Genomic DNA, 19,650 nt, shown 5'->3' with positions numbered 1-19,650 from the left:
GATCAGAAGGAAGAGTGTTAGAGGAGACAACCGGGACCGAGGCTCTCAGGATGGGTGGGGGGGGGAAGTAGGTCTAGGGCCAAGTCTAGAAGGGTTAGATGGCAGAGGGGTTTGTTGAGAACTACAAAAAGGGACTATCTGATTGGGAGGGTTGGGTGGTGGGAAGTCTCGATTAGGGTGTGAGTGGTCTCGAGCGGTGTGAAGACATAAAGAGTCTGACAAAACAGATGTCTGGGGATCAACCAAAGGAGATGGCGATGGAGTCAAAGAGATAACCCCGGTAACATCGTTAATCACGGAGTTTTGATTAACGGCTAGATCTTCAACGGGATTTCGAACGTTAAGAGTTTCGGCGAGATCATGGTGTGGGGAATCGCGAAAGGCATGGAAAGTGGACGACTGCCCACGTCCAGCAAATCTTGATCCGCCACGTAAGCTGTGTGAGCCAGCTCCTCGGGACTCGGTGAAATCGGCTTCCACACCGTCTGCTGTGCGAGGAGTCACGTGAGGGGCACGTGTAGCACCACCACCGCGACCCCGAGCACGGCCACACCGGCGAGACACCAGAAGCCACGGTCCAAAGTCCGATTCCAAGCTTTCATCAGGGTTAGGGACGAAGATGGGGTCAGCAGCATCCATGATCTGATCAGCATCATTCGAGACCTGGGTGACTTTCTCTGCCTGCTCTCGTTCTTTACGAGAGGGTAAAGAGAACCCACCGGCCCCGGACGAAGCAGCCCGAGTGCAAGACTTGCTACCATGACCGATAAGCCCACAGTTGTAACAGAACGTCGGCAAACGTTCATACATCACCACCACAAACACCCTCTGAAACTCGTCACCAATCCAAAACCCACGACAAAGAGGTTTAGATAAATCTATTTCAATGCAAACCCGAGCATATTTAGATCTAGCCAGAGTGGACGTAAATTCATCGACCTTGATGAGCTTACCAAAGTTGCTGGTTATTGTTTCAAGAGTGTCTCCGTCCCAGCATTCAACTGGTAAGTTGTGAAACTGTACCCAAATAGCCGCAGAATTAAGCTTGGCAAAACATGGTTCGAAGAAAGGTTTCCACGGGGACAACTGCAAAATGATTCTGTTTACAGACCAAGGTCCGTCGAGAAGGAGCTTCTGCATGACTTCCTTGGAAGGACATCTGACTAGTAAAAAACCATTTGGAAGGTCAGAGATGAAGATTTCTCCGAAGTTGTTCCATTTATCCAGCAACGACGATTTGACTTGCTCGAATGGAGGGGACTTGCCGAACAGTTTGCCATACAAAGCATATTGAAATTTCATGCGACCGCGATTAATGGCATCATTGTCCAGCCGGACGAAATTGGAAGTATTGGCCTTGAGTTTATTGAGGAGTTGCTCATTATGAAGAGGAGAATTGTCCGTAGAAGGAGTTAAAGAAGCTGCAATTTGGGACCAAGATTTTTTAGGAGGAGGGGGGTGAGAAGGTTGGCCCCCGCTTGCCATGGCAAGGGGGGAACAAGGTTTTCAGCAAGCTCAGGCAAGGGGGGAACAATATGGCATTATGTTAGGAGTGTTTGGATGTTGAAAGGAGTGTTAACAATGGTTATAGTGAAGTCACTGTTATCAACCATTTTGACGCCATTACCTGTAACGATAAGATGGGCTGACACTGGCCATAGAATAAATGTCAATAACCTCATCCAACTTTACTCAAGAACCCATAAAAGAAGCTAAATTTCAGAACATTCATGTAACAAATTATGACGGAAAAAAACCAAACCGAGAAAATTTCAAAACGTTCATGCAACACATTATGAAAAAAAAGCGAGGAATGTGGTAAGGAACATTTAGACAACCAATCCCTCATCCGATGCATGCGCTACATGATCAATGGAGATTCTTTTACTGCCATAGTGTTTTTAAAAGAAAAAGTGGATAAACCACAGATATATTAAAGTAAGAAACAGTACAAACCGACTACCCACAAATGATCAGACACAACAACAAACCCAGACCAACCACAAGTAGTGTTTAAAAAAAACTACAGGACCCGGAAAAAGCAACAAAATACATTACATGAAGTACATTAATCGCAAATTACATAGTAAAGAAAATACATTACATGATTGCATTAATTTAAAATTACATAAATATAAAATTACATTACATGACCGCAATTTAAAATTACACAATAATAAAATTATATTGCATTAAAAATAAAACATATAAACATTAAATATTATATTATGATTTTATGGCATTGCATATGAGACGGTGATTTTCAAGCTTTTATGCATTCATGTGACTAGTATCCACGGTCAAAATTTGATGATCAACAACCATTTCGAAATTTGTTTTTAAACTTCGCACGTTTGCTAATTTTTCATTCCTCTATTCTCGTAATTCAGCTCATCTTGCTTCCATTTCTTCATCTGCGTTTGGGTTTTCAACCACATTTGACTTCTCTTTTCTCTTCGCCTTTACTTTTGTCTTTACTGTTTTTTGACTGATCGAATGGACTTTGATCTCACTGTCATCTATATCTATACTTGTATCCGTATTGGATGCTAATGTATAAGCACCACTTTCACTCATCTTTAATTTATTTGAAGACCCAGAAAAGGAGCATTTGCTTTCCATGTTCAATCAGCTTTCAACATGACCCAAACATGCTAATGGATGAAATGTTTTTTACGATTATGATAATATAGAGTATGAGCACGTTTCTTGAACTAATCATCACTCCATCCACTATGATGCTCCCCTAATAATCTATTGCACAATTGGTTAAATTCATTAATTAGTGGAAGCATCCAAAACCAATGTTGCTTATATGTAGTTGTTTTTCTTCTTGGACTAGATCGCCGATTTTCATTGAAATACTCAGTCACTCATTTCCAAAATATCCTATCATTTTGAACAATGCCTATAATGCTATCAGTTGAAATTGTAAGCTATGCACTCATGAGCATTTTATCATCTTCCATAGTCCACGACCGTCATTTTTCAACTTGATCTTCATGTTGGTCTTCATTCAAAACGATCTTCTCAATCTTTTGTTGTGTGGAATAAGGTGGGAATTGAGAATAAAAAATTAACCTATTTCCATTGTGTTTTATTAATCGGCACGAGAACTTTTATCCAAATTTTGAGGGTCGCTTGTAGAAATTGGAAGGCCACTTGTTTTTGGCTTGGCTTGTTGACTTGCTATGCTCGGATTGAAAAAATCGGGTCAAGAAAACATAATATAACCATATGAAAAGCTTAGTTAATTTTGGACATTTGGATAAAAGTGGGGGAAATTTTGTAAATTTGGATAATTTTGTAAATTTTGAGGATAGTGAAAATTTTGTACGTACATTTGGTGGAATAAAGTAATATGAAAAATTTTAAAAATTATTTGAAAAATTTGGAGCTTGGGAAGATGGAGGGGTATTTATTTATTTATTTATCTATAATAGAGTAGAAAATTTAAAGATGAGGAAGTGGGAAAAAATCTAACCATTGTATGATGCAATGATTAACCTTTGATTTTTTTTTTTAAAAAAATATATTTATTTAAAAGGTGGATCCCATTACATTTGAATTTTAAAAAATAATTTAAAATAGAAAGGGTCTCACCAATTAAACGGTTGGTGGCCACCAACCTCTTCTAATGGTGTAATATAGCATTGCACGCTCAGTGAGTGGTTCAAACAATGCCATTAAAGTTGTTATAATAATAATAATAATAATAATAATAATAATAATAATAATAATAATAATAAAGGGGTGGGGTCACAACGTCAACCTAGTCTCCCATACTATCCAAGGAGTTGTCCACACCATATTTTTTGTGGGTGGGTTTAGTACTTTTTTGGTTCGCTATCTTTTTTGTTTCTCATATAACTCTCTTTTTATCTTAATATATGTATTTTATTCATGTTTTATTTAATTTATCAAAATTCACGTGTTTTATGTCATGTGCTTTTAATGAATGTTAAAGTTATTTGCAAAATCCTTGCAATATGTATCCACTTTGTTTGTTACGGTTTAGTTGTTTTTTTCTTTCTATCACTCTTGCTCTTGATAGTCATTCTTTGTTTGTAGTTTATTTCATGGCTACCTTCATGTGACATGTAGTAATATTTTATTCATTAGTTTGATTTACCCCGTTGCTTTTTGTCCTCATTGCGGATGTCCTTAGCACCATGTTCACGCATGCGTTATCATCAAAGGTGCTTTATAGAGTTTCTCTGGGCAATCTGGGGCAGGTTTGTCATCTACAATATGCCTATTATCTTATCTTCCTTTCATCGGTTGAAAAGAGGATCCTCATGTCATCAAACTTAGTCTTTTTCTGTTTGAGAGCATGTCTGGTCTGACCATTAACTTCCACAAAACATGTCTGTTTTCCACAAAGTTTAATTCACTTCCTAGCCATGAGGATTTACAAACTTTAAGCTGTCTTCCCAATGCCTTGGCAATAACTTACCTTGGAGTCCTAATTGCTGGTAGGAGATTGAGGAAACAGGACTAGAAAAGACTCATTGTGCTCGTCAGAGCAAAACTTGGCTCTTGGAAGGTGAACTTTCTCTCATTAGGTAGAAGAATTACCATGATTAATTCCATCCTTTCTTCTATTCTGATATATTGGATGTCTATCTTCATGCTACCAAAGTGGGTATTTAAGTATCTTGATCGTATTCGTCGTGACTTTCTCTAGAGAGGCCTTGACCTGGACAGTCCTAAATGTAGTTTAGTTAACTCAAAAGACGTGCCCGACCCCAAAGAGCGAGGGTGGGTGGGGCATTCTCAATCTTGAGGACTTTAATAAGGCCCTGTTAGGTAAGTGGTTGTGGAAATGTTCTCATACCAAGGACTGGTGTGGATGGATACCACTGCGGTTTAACTATCCCCATCACATCCAGCACTTGCCTCTTTTTTCTAAACCTACGCGTTGGAGTTCTTTTTTTCTAGCAAGGAAGCAGTCATAAGTTTTAAAGCTATGCATGCAACCTACTATTGTGAATGGAGTCCGCCACTTTGTTACGGTTAGATAATTGGTATTTGGGGCAAGCAGCGAAGAATATTTGGTGCGATGAGTTTGCTAAAGGCGATAACACCCGGTGCACTATAAGGGAGTTCCTCGCTTTTTCGTAGGGCTTCTCTACCTAGTCCAGATGCGGTGCTTGATGCCTTGGAACTTCAAAGCAGTTCATCTAACATGGACATCCTTGATCATAAATCTTGGGAAACTAACCCCCAATGGTAGCTTCTTAGTTCAGTCAAATCCTTCTATAGTTTTCTTATTGATCGTGGGATAAGATGTAACATTACCCTTCTCATTTTTAAGAGTCCTTGCCCATGAAAGATCAATGCATTTATTTGGCTAGTTTGGGATCATAAAATTTTGACGATGTATAATTTGTTTGCAAGAGGCAGCAATAAATTGTCTATTGCCACTTGCGTCCCCTGTCATAGTGCCATCGAGTTGGGGGACCATCTGCTCTTCGGATGTAGTTTTGCCAATTTCATTTGGTAATCATTTTGCATGTGTCCTAAGGGTTTTCAGGGTGTCTTAGAGTCTAGTTCAGACTTGTGGGGCCCCTGGCTTAGGAGTGTGGGTGCCACACTTCGACAATTATCGCTTGGAAGAAAGGATTGCACTTTCAATTCTGTAGCTTTATCATTACCTTCCATTTTTATTAAAATTTGCTATTTGAATCTCGCTTGGATGGATGCAACTCCCGTCTTTGCAAGACAAAATCTTAAGGAACCCTTGTTGGGTGTCAAATGTTGTATCCAGTTCTTAGGGCCTTCCACGAGTGAGGAGCCCAACCCTGATGATAGTCACGATGACACTGTCGCTAGTTTGCTCACCTCCAGTCGCTTTGGGGTCCGTCTCATAGTGGGTTTTGGATTCCTAAGCTGTGTCCACCTTGTTGTTTTCTTGCTTTTTGCATCTTCTATTCTTCACTTCTGGTGGTGTTTTGTTTGTTTCTTGTTCCACTCCTGGTGGATAGTTTCGGTCGTCTATTGTTGCATCGCTCTTTTATTTTTTGTTATTTTTTCATAGCTTTTCTTGTTGTATCATGTTACTTTTACCTAATTGCATTGTGGATTATCCACTTTTTGGGGGAAAAAATGTTGTGTTGGACATATTAATGTATATATTTTTGTGTTATATATTGTTGGGTTGAGATCACTTAGAATTCCATTTAAACCAAAAACATGAACGGGTAGATCATGTAAGCTTGTCAAGATCTAGGTAAATTATTATTTAAGCACAACATAAATATAAAAGTTTAACACATATTAAACCCACTATAGTAGCTAGCCAAATTGTTTTACTCTTTCATAAATCATCAATCTTCATTCTCCGAAGACTACGCAATTGTGCTCCCTAGACCACTACTGGCTGGTTAGATGGAGACAAGGTGATTGCCGTGGTTAATTAGGACAATGATGGAACGAATGGGGATCACTTCTCAATATGAAAATGATGATGCTTTAGATGGTTCTCATATAAGTTATTTTTCTAATTTATTATGGGGTCTTTATAAATTAGTTAAACAATCAATACTTAGTGTAGTAGAATGTTATAAAAAAATGATGAATGGATAGACCCGGGGACGCTAAGGTCGAATTCTTGGGTCGACAGTATTGTTGCATAAGTGTGCATACATTGTAAAATATTGTATAAAATTATGTCCGGCCAAGTTATTAAAACCCTAGAGGTCATTAAGCCACCGTAACTAGTGTACCATCATATATGTTTGTCTCTTAACATCTCTTTGCAGAGCGCCAATCGCCTTTGTCAAAAAAAAAAAAAAATTCTTCTTTTCTTTAATATTTGATATGGATTTTAAAACTAAAAAGAGAAAAAATTGGAGCCATGCATTATTTCTTTTGGTCCAAAGCAATTTGAGGGGCAACGTGTCACAGACTCGGACTTCTCTCCCGATCACTCTGTGCGGCACTTGATCAATTGAACTTGATCAAGTCAGCCCTTTCGATCTCTCGGCAAGAAGGCTAACCTTTGGTGGCTAAAAATGAACAAGTATGGCTCTTGAGAAGTGTTGTGGGAATGAACTCTTGAATTGCTTGGAAACTTAGTTGGTTACAAATGAAGTCCCCTTGGCTATTTATAGGCCAAGGTTGCCCTAATGGACGGCCGAGATTTATTTGATCCGACGACCCATAACATCCTTCTAGAGTATTCTACATTACTCTATACAAATCCAAGTATTTTCTAGGTCTCTCCCTCCTTCCTAGAAATTTCCTTCTTTTTTCTAGGATGATGGAGAAGACTCTAGATTATCCTACTCTTCATACACATAGGAACTTCTTCATACTTCTAGACCTATCTAGAAGACTCTACTAAGTTTACATGATACTTAGAAAATTTTCTAAATTAGGAAGAGAACCTCTCTTCCCTCTCGGTCATGACACAATGTCACGCTCCTTGGCGCGCCGTACCGGCTCCCATCGTGCCAGGGCGTGACAAACGGACAAGACCTTCATTGCTCTAGCTCCCGTAGTGACTTCCGTGAGCATTTCCGATGTGATTCCACGCTTAGCCGTGGAGTGCAACTCTAACGTTGGCCATTCTTCTACCGTGGAGCGCAGCTCTGGCCCTGGTCATTCTTCGGTAGTTGAGCGCAGCTCCGGCTCAGGCCATTCTTCTACCGTGGAGCACAGCTCTTGCCCGGGCTACTCTTCGGTAGTGGAGCGCAGTTCCGGCCGTAGTCATTCTTCGGCCATGGAGCGCACCTCTGGCCCAGCCCATTCTTTAGCGATGGAGTCGACTCCGCCACGGGTTACTCTTCGGCCTTGGGCGCAGCCTTTTGGCCCCAGCTACTCTTTCGGTCATGGAGCCCAGCTTCGGCCCCGATTACTCTTGATCGTGGAATGCGGCTCGGCCCTAGTTACCCTTCAGCTGTGGAGCACAACTTCGGCCCTAGGCATTTTTCAGCTGTGGAGCACAGCTCCGGCTCTGGCCATTCTTCGGCCATGGAGCGCAGCTTCAGCTCTGGCCGATCTTCGGTCGTGGAACACAGCTCTGGGCTTGACCGATATTCAGTAGGTTTCATCGTCCCAACCAATTTCTCTAGGTTGGCGACCATTCCCGTCACTTCTCACTGTGTTGAGCCCCTGATCCGGTGACTAGCAAAGGAATGTGAACCCGAAGACCGATGCAAGTACCAAGGAGGAAGTGGCTACAAGCCACAATAGTACCAACTTGAAATCCTCTCGCACAACGACCGCTGATCGGTCTCGAGATCAAGTCTCGTGTGATCGATCTGGATCAGTGCCTAGAGTTTCATCCGTCGAATTGCCTCAAGATCTGATCTCACGAGATATCCTAATTTCAATTATTCTTTTCTTGACAGTGGAAAATTTTCAGGATTTGGTCACACGTGATGTGTTTCGGCCCACTTTCAAATCTGTACCCTTGCCTCGAGATAAGGATTCATTTGAAGAGTTCCCCTCCAATTCATCTTAGGATTTAGTTTTTTCTGATGAAAGAATTCAAAACTCTTCTCAAACCACTGTTTTGCCTCGGGATAAGGTTAATTCCATTGATGAGATTGCTCCAATCATTCTTTCATCAATAGGGGAGCAGTCTCGGGATTTGGCCACAAGTGATATATCTAGGCCCATTATCAAAACTGTTCCCTTGCCTCAAGATATGGCTTCATTTGAAGAATTTTCCCCTAATTCTTCTCGGGATTTGGCTTCTTCTGATAAAAGAATTCAAAACACTTCTCAAACCATTTTGCCATGGGTTATGGTTGCTTACTTTGGTGAAATTATACCTAATTCATCTCAGGATTTGGTTTCTTCTGACGCTATCTTTCTAAGAAGAAAGTTCTAGAAGAACCGTCAGATGTTAGAGACCCGAGTCTATATCTTCCAGATGTCTCTTTTTGGAAGTTTAAGCCCTCCATTGTCTTTGTGAGCGTAAGATCAATCGGTCTTTCTTGTGCTAAGGACCCATAACTTGACGACATTCCCTCGAGACTCGTCCCAGTAAATTCAAGCGTGCTCTTGTCTTTCTAGGTTCACGTTTGTCTAAGCACATCATCCCTTTGGGTCCATCGACTCGGGAGTAGTTCACCTCCTGTTCCTTTGCAGCAAATGAAGACCTCTGTTTTCCTCCTGGTGGACTTCGTCTTCTTTGCTGCGATGTTTCTTTTCTCTGATTTCCTTGGTTTTTTTCTAGTTTTGTCTTGCTTGGTCTTGTTGTTAGAAGCTTATTACTTCTGGCAATAGCTTTCTAACTTGGGTTATGTTTCCTTTTACTTCAGTTGCTTGAATTTCTTTGTACTTTTTATTCATGTTTGTTTCTTTCAATAAAGCTATGGTTTATCCATTTTTATCCAAAAACAAAATTGGAGCCATTTTGAGTTCTAATCCACATTGAGTTATTTTGCAATGCCATATATATATATATATATATATAGAATACATCAACTGCGGACGTAGAACACCCGCAATTGATAAAAAGCAACAGATAGAGAGAAATGGGAATGTGAACAGCATCATAAATAGTGTCAAATGCTTGTACTGGTTTAAAAAGCTGCTAGATGGGTGCTGTTAGTTTTTTTATAGATTGAGTTATTGTTACGATCACGATGTGATGGTTCAGATCAAAATATTGTATATATCAATGTTCACTATATTAAGTCATAAACACAATAATACCATTCATCAGTACAGTATAGCTTTGATGAGAATTTTAAGAATGAATTGCATCAGAATTACAATATAGTTTGGATGAGAATCCTGAATGAATTGCATCAAAATTATAAATCGTCCAACGGTTTAAGGTGGACGTTTGTAGATGTATATAAAAAGAAGGAAGAAAGAAGGTAATAGTAATTGCTTGCTTACGTATCTACCAAACTTCTTAGGAAAGGAATGTGGGGAAATAGAATCCCAAAAAAACCCAGCATGCTAATTCCACTCAAAGTCAAGGGGTTGGATATTACTGGTAAGTAAAATTATTTTTTTATCCCCAATAAATGGATAAATACCATATTTTTTTATTTTCAAATCCTCACAAATCACACTCGAGAGCTCCCATCTCGGTCTCCTTGGTCATAGCCAGTACCGATGTTTTTCATTATTTTGCCGTTGCTCCACCGTCTTTGCTCAATGGGACAAGCATATCACCTCCTGATCTAGAGTATGCCCTTCTCCTCTTTGGATTTGATGATGTTCTTTTTAATTGAATTTCAGATCTCTTTTTGTTTTTGGATGAATGAAATGTTCTTAATTTGGCGTTTTTATTTTGGGATGAATTCATGCTCCTTCACCTCTTGTATTCTTTTTTGTTTGTATTTTGTATTCTATGTCTTTTAAGAATCTTGTCTTCTTAACTTGAGATCTCTATTTTGAACTTGTTCATGTGATGGCTTAATTAAACTTTGGCAAGAGGATTTATTTTATTTTTATTTTTATTCTTTCATCAAGTTTATTTTTTTATAAAATTCTTTTTGAAAAATGTGTATCTCAGATCATCTATTTTAGTAGTATGGCTTGTTGAATTTATTAGATGTGTCTTAGAAGTAATGCTTTGACTAGGCTTTGTGATCATCTTATCTTTGTGAGGACCTCATAATTATTAGTTCTTGCTCTATTTTTGTGGTTACATAGAAACTATGGGTTTTTACAGTTTGCCATGTTTATGTTGAAGATGACAGATGGTTTCATTAAGTCTACTCCTTGTGGGCTATTTTTTTAATTATTTTTATTAATATGTTGTAGTCCCTTCTATTTCTCTTAGTCTCCAGGTTTGTTGTTGGGCTATAACATCTAATGTAAATGCAGTCATATCATCATATTTTAATATGGTCGCAGCTCTTCATGGTCAGTAAAATGTTCCTTTGCTTTTTCTTGTTATATTATTATGATTTCATTTTTCTGGGCTTGGAGGATGAATTAAAAAGTATTTTTACTACAAAGCCTTAATCCAAGTTTATATTTTCTAATCATGTTAGTTGTCTGCTACAAAATATTATCCTACGCATATCTCTTGAATTTGTTCCTCTGGTGGTTTCTTTTGCTTAAATCCACTATGATTGAGGATTTTTCTTGAATTGATATAAGGCACTTGATTAAACATGTCAGTTGCTTAATGTCTAAAAAGGAAGTTGAATGTTTTTATGGAAAACCAATTTTTTTAGTCTGTGTCTCCCATATCTGTTGGGCTTGAATATTAATGAAGTGGGTTTGAATTTCCGCACTTGAAACTAAATTTGGCGTAGATCAGATTATTGGTTACAAAAATGAAAGAAGTTAAGGAAAATTCAGTTTGATCATGTTGGACAGCGACCTTGTTGATTTTTTTGTTTATTTGTTTTTACATGCTCTGCTTGATTATGGGGGCCTGCTGATAGTCCATTTGCAGGTGGTGTGCTTTCTGTTTCAATTCATTTTTCAACCAGATTACTCATCTAAACTTCCGAAGGTAATGCTTCTTGTCCTAGACGTGGTTTCGTGCATTTACATCAACTTATATTGCCTTCGCTGTCAAGGAAAGGGAATTGATCCTGTTAAATTTTTCAGTACAATAGGTTTTTTTTATTTTTATTTTTATTATGTGTATTATGGATTTCTTATCACAGCTGTATTGATTATGCTGACAATTGCATTTAAGAACCTAAGTTCTTGGACTTTAGTCATATATTGTTGCACTGTTTACTATAATCAAATGCACTGGCTTTCGACATATGAGTCGAGTTAGAGGATTTCATGAATAAATTGTGAATCTGATGTCTAACATATATGCATCTTCATATATAACCTTTTCATAACCACTGCTTTCGTTTCTAGCAACTCTAATACTTGTTAGTAGCACGTGCATGATTTATCTATTGTTTGACTATTATCTCTTGTGATTTATTTTGGACCAATAACTGAATAGGTTTTTCATCTTTAGGTCTCTCTTTCCACACCAAGTTTTTTCATCCAAACATTGATAGTAATGGGAGCATCTGCCTGGACATCCTCAAGGAACAGTGGAGTCCTGCCCTGACCATATCCAAGGTAATTTACTTCCTATAACTTGAATATTTTATGCATATTAAAATGTTATGAAAGTTATGGTCTTCTTCCTTAAAATATGAATTATGTCAATCCACCTCGACTGAAAAAAAAGGCTCCTATTTTGGAAATTGCATTCTCAAGTCTCTGCTGTTAAATTATTTTAAGTCTACTCAGCTTGTACGAGGGTATGTTAGCATGTAATATACTTGATATCCTTTTGAGTGTCTGAAGTTTCTGAACAAGTTACTTTGCTTGTTACCTTCAGAAATGAGACCTTTCTGCATCTTAACCTTGATTACTTTAATCATCGATGTCCAAATTATTTCACAGATACAACCTCGCACTAGTTTCAAAACTTCATAAGTTTCCATTAGGAGTTGAGCTTAGTTTTTCCAAGTGCTAGCTAATTAAAATTAGCCATGCTGTTATGTTTAATCAGAATGAAGATACCGTGATTTTGTTTTAATTGTTCTGTGTGGTTTTTGAAGGTTCTCTTATCAATCTGCTCACTTCTAACGGACCCAGACCCGGATGATCCGTTGGTGCCTGAGATCGCACACATGTACAAGACTGACAGAGCGAAATATGAGTCCACTGCTCGCTCCTGGACTCAGAAGTATGCCATGGGGTAGAGAGAAAGAAGGCCTGAACTATGGCTTCTATTTTTAATTTATTATGAATGCATATATAATTTTGTCTAGTGTTTTTTTCTGTTAGATGGTATCAACTATATATATATTATTATGGTGACTAAAAACTGGTAATTATGTTGTGGCTTTTGTTTGCAATGTCTCTGAAAATAACCTTCTGGCTGCATCAGACTTTTTGCAGTTTAATTTGTCCTTTGAATAGCCACTTGTTCCTCGCATTATTTAATTTTGGTACTACTACTTTTTGGGTTTTTTGTTTTGGTTAGAAGGAGCAGAAGCATCCAAGATTTAAATTTGTGTTGGTCAATTGTTTTTTTTTTATAATATTTTTTTGTTGGGCTTGAAACTCGAGAGAAAGGGGCTATTCTTGGATTTTTTTTAAATAAATGTAGACTATAATTAATGCTTTTTCTATGAGACAGGGAATGAGAGGGCATGAAAATGTGACACAAGTTTCACTTAAATCTTTTGAGGAGATTGGGACAGTTAAAATAAATAAAATAAAATAAAAATTAAATGAGAAACAACCTATTAAAGAAATTCATGGCTGTGGTTTGTGTGGTTTTAACGGTTGTTAACGTCGGATGCAAAACCCCTCCTTTGGTGATCGTCATTGCATGTGTAGTTTTTTGATCTACTATTGCTAGCCTACTCCTGATCTCTATGAAACAACCTACTCATTTTTTTTTTTGTGACGATGCCATTCTTAGTAGTTTTTTTTTATGGCTGTTTTCATGTGATATTTAAATAATATTTTTGTTTTTATTCTCATTGTGGTTTGATTTACTTCAAATTTGAGATGGGATGTTCGACATATTAGTATATCAACTTTTATATATTATATTACGTTGTTTGTTTGAGATCATTTAGAATTTCAAACTATCACGAATGATTAATAGAATCAAGTTTGCGAAAATCTAGCATAAATCTAGCATAGATTATTACTTATCAATACATATAAAATTTTAACACACCGTAACTAGTCAAATTTGATTAAATCATTACTTTTTATTCTTTTGCGGCTTAAGTAATTGTGCTTCTTGAATTATTACCATACAGTTAGAATGCCAGAAAGTTACACGCCATAGTCAGCACAATAATAGAATGTGGATTTTTATAAAAAAATAACATTTTAATTGGTCTTCTTTTATGACTTAGTTTCTAGTATGTTATGGTCTTTAAAAAAACAAAAACAAAAAGAATAAAAAAATTAAAATTTCTTTTGTCACTATTATTTCCAACTTTTTCAAAAACTCAAAGAAGAAAAAGTGAATCATATCTAGTTCTGTTACATGTTGAGTTGCATTGCAATGCTACAAAAAAATAAAAAATCAATACAAAAGAGAAAACTAATAAGCATCAAGTAAGTGGTCTGAAAGGAGAAAAATTGAGCCATCTCATGTTCTATTACATGTTGAGTTGACTTGTAATGCTACACAAGTTTGGAAAAAAATAACACACACTAATAACAATGATCAAGTGCTTTAGTGTATGTTAACAGAAGGTACATGTCGGACCTTATCCCAGTCCTCACCATCATTTTCTTTCAATCTCTGGGAAAACGCAACAGGCATATACCGCACTTCCAACTCTTGTAGACTAGTAATCCTTCCAAGGCCATGAGGGAGCATCACCAACTTCTCACAATTCCAAATTACCAATTTCCTAAGCCTGGGCATGGCTACATCATCTATTTTCCACTCTTCTAATGATTCCAAATTTAAAAATACTAACACCTTCAACTGAGGAAACCCTTTCTCCAAACAAACCATCTCCTTCCCGACAAAAGCATCATTATATAACTCAAGAACTTGAAGGTTATCAAGTTTCCCCAACGTCACAAGTGGATCCTCCACAAGGAATGAGTTTGATAAGATAAGCTTGATGAGGTTTGTCAGGAGACATTGAGTGTTGACATCAGGGAGTCTTTCTAATTTTGCTTTCAAATAAACACATCGGAGATGCTTATGATGGGAGGCCGTAAGTATTGAGGTTGGTATTTGATGTTCATATGATGGATACTTTGCCATTAACTTCAATTCAATGAGATTGTTTAGTTTACCAAGAAAATCTATTAACGGTTTTCCATGAGAGTTGTTAATATCACCAATGCTCAAGTTCCTCAAATTGGTCATCTTATCTAATCCCTTATATAGCCATTTTCCTGCCTCAATGCTTGAAAGAGTTCGAAGATTTGACAGGCTGTTAACTGATGGTTGTCCCTTGATTGAAAATGACCATCTCACACATTTAAGATGCCTCAAATTACTTTTCCATATTTCACTTGGTAACTCGATGTTAGAATACTTGTTCCCAAATTCAAGTGTCTGCAAATTGGTGAGTTCACCGATAGAAGATGGAAGCGGCTTGGATCGTACAACACGTACATTCAAGTACCTTAAATGAATCAGCTCCCCAATAGCATCAGGTACAATTATTTCTAGATTGCGGAGATCTATGACCCTAATCAGCTTCATGCTGATTAGAATTTGGGGTATTTGGAAACTCATAAATAGCCCGGGATGATTATGATCTACATAATCATATAGAACCCCCCCAAGCACAAAATGCCTCACTATTGCTGTTAAAAATTTGTCACATAAAGAAACTAGGTTTGATCTCCATACATCTGAACCAAAGAGAGTTACAGTCCGTAGGCTTCGAGTAGAGTCAGTTGGATATTGCTGACCTATATCCCAACTCTCGTCACCATGGAGAGCAAGTCGACGAGTCTTTTGCAAAGTAATAATACTCCCCTCATTATTATTATTATTATTATTGGTCTCAGTAACAAGGAGAAAGTTCGTACCTTTGGCTTCAGAGATGGCCAAGTCAAGAAGAAGATCATGGATTCGACAAGCAGTGATAACTCCCCATAGATTTCTCACCACCACTTGAATCAGACTCCTATGCACTAACTCCTCCAAGTATTCCTCTGCGACTTCCTCCATTGTTTCTTCACCTCTGGCTTCTATAAACCCTTCTGCTATCCACTTTAGCATTAGATCTTCCGCATCAATGAGAGAATCCTCAGGGAACATTGCAAAGTAGAGAAAGCAGGGCTTCATGTAGTAGGGAAGATTGTGGTAGCTAAGAGATAATATTTTGGAGATCTGGTCTTCACCTTCTCTTAGTTGCCAACTCACACTCTTGAGCAACTTTCTCCATTCCTCTTCAGACTGCTCTTTCCTCATTGCTAGACCTCCCAACACAACGATAGCAAGAGGCAAGCCACCGCATTTTTCCACCATCTGCCTTCCTATTGTCTCCAATTTTGGAGGACAATGCTTGCTGCACTTTGTTGGAATTGCCTTCTTGCAGAACAACTCCCAACTCTCTTCTTCTCCCAAGAGCTTGAGATCAAAAGGAGGGATCTGTCTATCTGCATGCAATGCAACTTCTCTGTTACGAGTAGTTAGCAACACCTTACTTCCATTCAACATCTCTGCAGGCAGCACCTCTTTGATGTTGTCCCAAGCTCTTCGGGTCCATACATCATCAGTCACCACCAAGTATTTCCTTTCTTTCAAGTGCTCATAAACCATCTTCTTCAGCTCATCATCCTTCAACTTATTCATCCTCACTTCGTCAACGACCATGAGTTGCTTAGCGATGGACTCCACAAGCTCTCGATCTGTATAAGCTTGAGAGACATAGACCCAGGCATGACAAGCAAAATGCTGCTTGATTGTGGGGTTAGAGAAAACCTTTTTGGCAAGAGTGGTCTTGCCCAAGCCTCCCATGCCCACGATTGATATCACAGGTCTCCGTCGCTGTGTATCTTGTGTACCTTCATCTTCCACCAGTAACAGTTGTACCAATTTCTTGACATCTCATCAAAGCCAACGACATCAACTTCCTCCACAACCGGAGTCTGCTTCCAGCTCAAAGGTAGTCTTGTTTCATTGGACGTCAATGAGCAGGAAGAAGTAGTAGCACCAACGCTATCGATGCCATACTTGGATCGATTAGCAGAGATCTCCTCAGCTCTCCTCTTGACCTTGACAATCTCATTGCCAAGGTCATGGAGGATTGTTAGTCTGGAAGGATGACAAGCATATGTTGTCATTAACGAAGAGAACAAGCATCCATGGGATCCTCGGCGGTGTTGATGAATCTTGAAGATGTAAGTGTCGATGATGTCCTCAGCGTCATAAGCAACATCTCGCACCTGGTTCACCCAAGTCTTGGCCCTCTCGTTGCCTCCTTGGATAGTAGCATCAGCATCTTTGAGGAAGGCCTGAAACCATTGGAACTCACTCTGCAGGGATGTCAACTCCTCAGCTACTCCTTGGAGGAAGTTCACTTCTTTGATCAGAAGCTCGCCTAGTTTTCCCACAACAGTTGAGACTATGCTTTGCGCCATCTCACAATTAATGAGATCTGATCGATGGTATATCTTATCCTCCCTCAGATCAGGTTCAATGTTTATGTTGTGATGAGTTCCCAAACAGGCAGGGAAACAGACAGATCTAGTCAACGGACTAGATAAGCATCCATCGTGTTGCTAGAGTCGTTCGCATCTTTTTCTTATTTTCTATTTTTTTCCCTTGGCGAAAGGAGGGCTGCCTTCAAAGCTTTCCATTTGTTGGTGGGACCCGGGTTAATTGCCTGGAAACAACCACAAGAACAAATAAGAGCCCGCATTCAATGCTTCTGACGTGGTTCTCAAATAATGCACAATAAAATATCATTGTGATTGTTCGTGGTTTGTTTTTAATGTGACAATTGTATTCAAGTTGTAATTTTATTTTATTTTTTTAAATGTCTCTCGCGCATGATGATTGTGGGCTATATGACATCAACCTTCATTATTAACCATTTGCGTTATAATGACTTTCATACTAAATAAATGAAAATGCAATCTTTTTTTTTTTATATTATAAGATACCATAATGCCTTAATATTTCTACAAGCTCATTTTACAATTGTTGGTGACACAATTCACAGAAACACAAATTGGGCTTTGTCATGCAATTGAGGTTGCTTCCATGTTTGCCTTCTCAGGCTTCTCTACTTGCACACACAATTTGGACTTCAGAATACAATCAATAGTACCACACAATGCAATATCCATCTCCGTTTCATTTTACATTTTTTCATAAATATCATATATTTTATTTTAGGGAAAATTACTGTTTACCCCTCGATAATTTCAAAACTTCACAAATGTCAGTGAGTTTTTGCATACCTCGAGACATTCTTCCTTTATTGTTTCACTTCCTTTTACCCCTGCGTTATGAAATTTCATCATCGTTCTTAAACCTTTTTAGATACATTTTTTCATTCTTTTGCGATTCCTTTTTGCATGTACTCATTTCTTAAAGCAGAGACTCATTTTTTTAAACAGAGAACTTATTTCTAAAGCAGGAGTTCATTTCTTAAACGGAGAGTTCATTTCTTAAACAAAAAAACTTCATTTCTTAAACAAAAAAAACTCATTTCTTAAACAGAAACCTCATTTTTTTAAACATAAAACTCATTTTTTAAACTAAAAACATTAATATTTAAAGCAGAAAAAAACAAATATTTACGTGATAAATTAATCCTGGATATAAAAACCAATTAATCTTGGCCACTCGTACATATTTAAATAGAAACAACGATATTTAAGTACTTTTTTAAACGTAAACGCAATATATTAAACGAAACATCGATAGTTAAACAAAGACAAACAAGCATATCAGCAGATAACTCATTTCTTAAACAGAGAGCTTTATTTTTTTAAACATAGACCTCATTTTTTTAAACGAAACCCTCATTGAGTAGGGACATTGAGTATCTCATCGTCAGCGATCTCGCGAACGCTGAGTCTCGAGCTCGAGATCCGGGCGAGCGATCTCGAAGGTGGCTCTGCTCGTGTGGGGTCTTAAAGGAGAAATCTTTATCGGCGTTGGTGATCCGGTTGGCGACGCTCCTACGGCGTCGAGTGGTGAGGTCTCTCGATGGCGACATCGGATAAGACGAGTGAACTTGAATCGGTACCATTCTCGATCGCGGAGACCGCAACATGGATAGTAATAGGGTTAGGGTTAGGGATCATTCCGAGGGTTTGGATCCATGGGCGCCTATGTCGGTGGCGACGGGAACGGAGGGAGGAAGCGGCGCCGATGAGGGTTCGATCTCGCCGTCTTCGTCTTCGTCTTCCCTGTCGTCGACCTCATCTCTTTCATCTTCTTCGTCGTCGACCTCGGGGAAGACCGCATGCTCCTAGTCGTCGGCGAAGGCATCGAAAAGGTTGCGATCGTACATATTTAAATAGAAACAACGATATTTAAGTACTTTTTTTAAACGTAAACGCAATATATTAAGCATGAAACATCGATAGTTAAACAAAGACAAACAAGCATATAAACAGAGAACTCATTTCTTAAAGCAGAGAGCTTATTTTTTTAAACAGAGACCTCATTTTTAAAGCGAAACCCTCATTGAGTAGGGACATCGAGTATCTCATCGTCGCCGATCTCGCGCGAACGCTGAGTGCTATGCTCCGGATCCCGGCGAGCGATCTCGAGGTGGCCCGCTCGTGTAGGGGTCTTAAAGGGAGAAATCTTTATCGGCGTTGGCGATCCGGTTGGCGACGTTCCTCGGCGGTCGGAGTGGTGAGGTCTTGGTGGCGACATCGGATAAGACGGGCCGAACTCGAATCGAGTACCATTCTCGATCGCGGAGACCGCAACATGGATAGCAATAGGGTTAGGGTTAGGGATCATTCGGGGTTTGGATCCATGGTGCCTAAGTCGCGACGGAACGGAGGGAGGAAGCGGCGCCGATGAGGGTTCGATCTCGCCCGTCTTCGTCTTCGTCTTTCCCACGTCAGTCGACCCTCATCTCTTTCATCTTCTTCGTCGTCGACCTCGGGGAAGACCGCATGCTCCTAGTCGTCGAGCGAAGGCATCAAAAGGTTGCAGTCGTACATATTTAAATAGAAACAACGATATTTAAGTACTTTTTTAAACGTAAACGCAATATATTAAACAGA

The 19,650-nt window shown here is 38.7% G+C and overlaps 2 protein-coding genes across 2 annotated transcripts; one reads left to right on the top strand and one right to left on the bottom strand.

Annotated features, from left to right (window-relative positions):
• The first annotated feature begins 11,443 nt into the window (after nt 1-11,443).
• Nucleotides 11,444-12,861, top strand: LOC120277132 (ubiquitin-conjugating enzyme E2 28-like). The gene is made up of 3 exons (XM_039283890.1): nt 11,444-11,546; nt 11,912-12,018; nt 12,507-12,861. Exons 1-3 carry the CDS (start codon nt 11,444-11,446, stop codon nt 12,648-12,650), a joined length of 354 nt encoding a protein of 117 aa, XP_039139824.1. The 3' UTR covers nt 12,651-12,861.
• Nucleotides 12,862-14,039: 1,178 nt separating this feature from the next.
• LOC120277184 (putative disease resistance protein At1g50180) lies at nt 14,040-17,290 on the bottom strand. The gene is given in 2 exon segments (XM_039283941.1): nt 14,040-16,499; nt 16,502-17,290. Coding segments are annotated over 2 exon segments (2,880 nt in total). The 5' UTR covers nt 17,035-17,290; the 3' UTR covers nt 14,040-14,152.
• Nucleotides 17,291-19,650: the final 2,360 nt, after the last annotated feature.

The sequence above is a fragment of the Dioscorea cayenensis genome, chromosome 15 (assembly GCF_009730915.1).
Source record: "Dioscorea cayenensis subsp. rotundata cultivar TDr96_F1 chromosome 15, TDr96_F1_v2_PseudoChromosome.rev07_lg8_w22 25.fasta, whole genome shotgun sequence".
Lineage (NCBI taxonomy): Eukaryota > Viridiplantae > Streptophyta > Magnoliopsida > Dioscoreales > Dioscoreaceae > Dioscorea > Dioscorea cayenensis.
The sequence above is the reverse complement of the archived record's forward strand: the minus strand, read 5'-3'. Positions and strand labels throughout refer to the sequence as shown.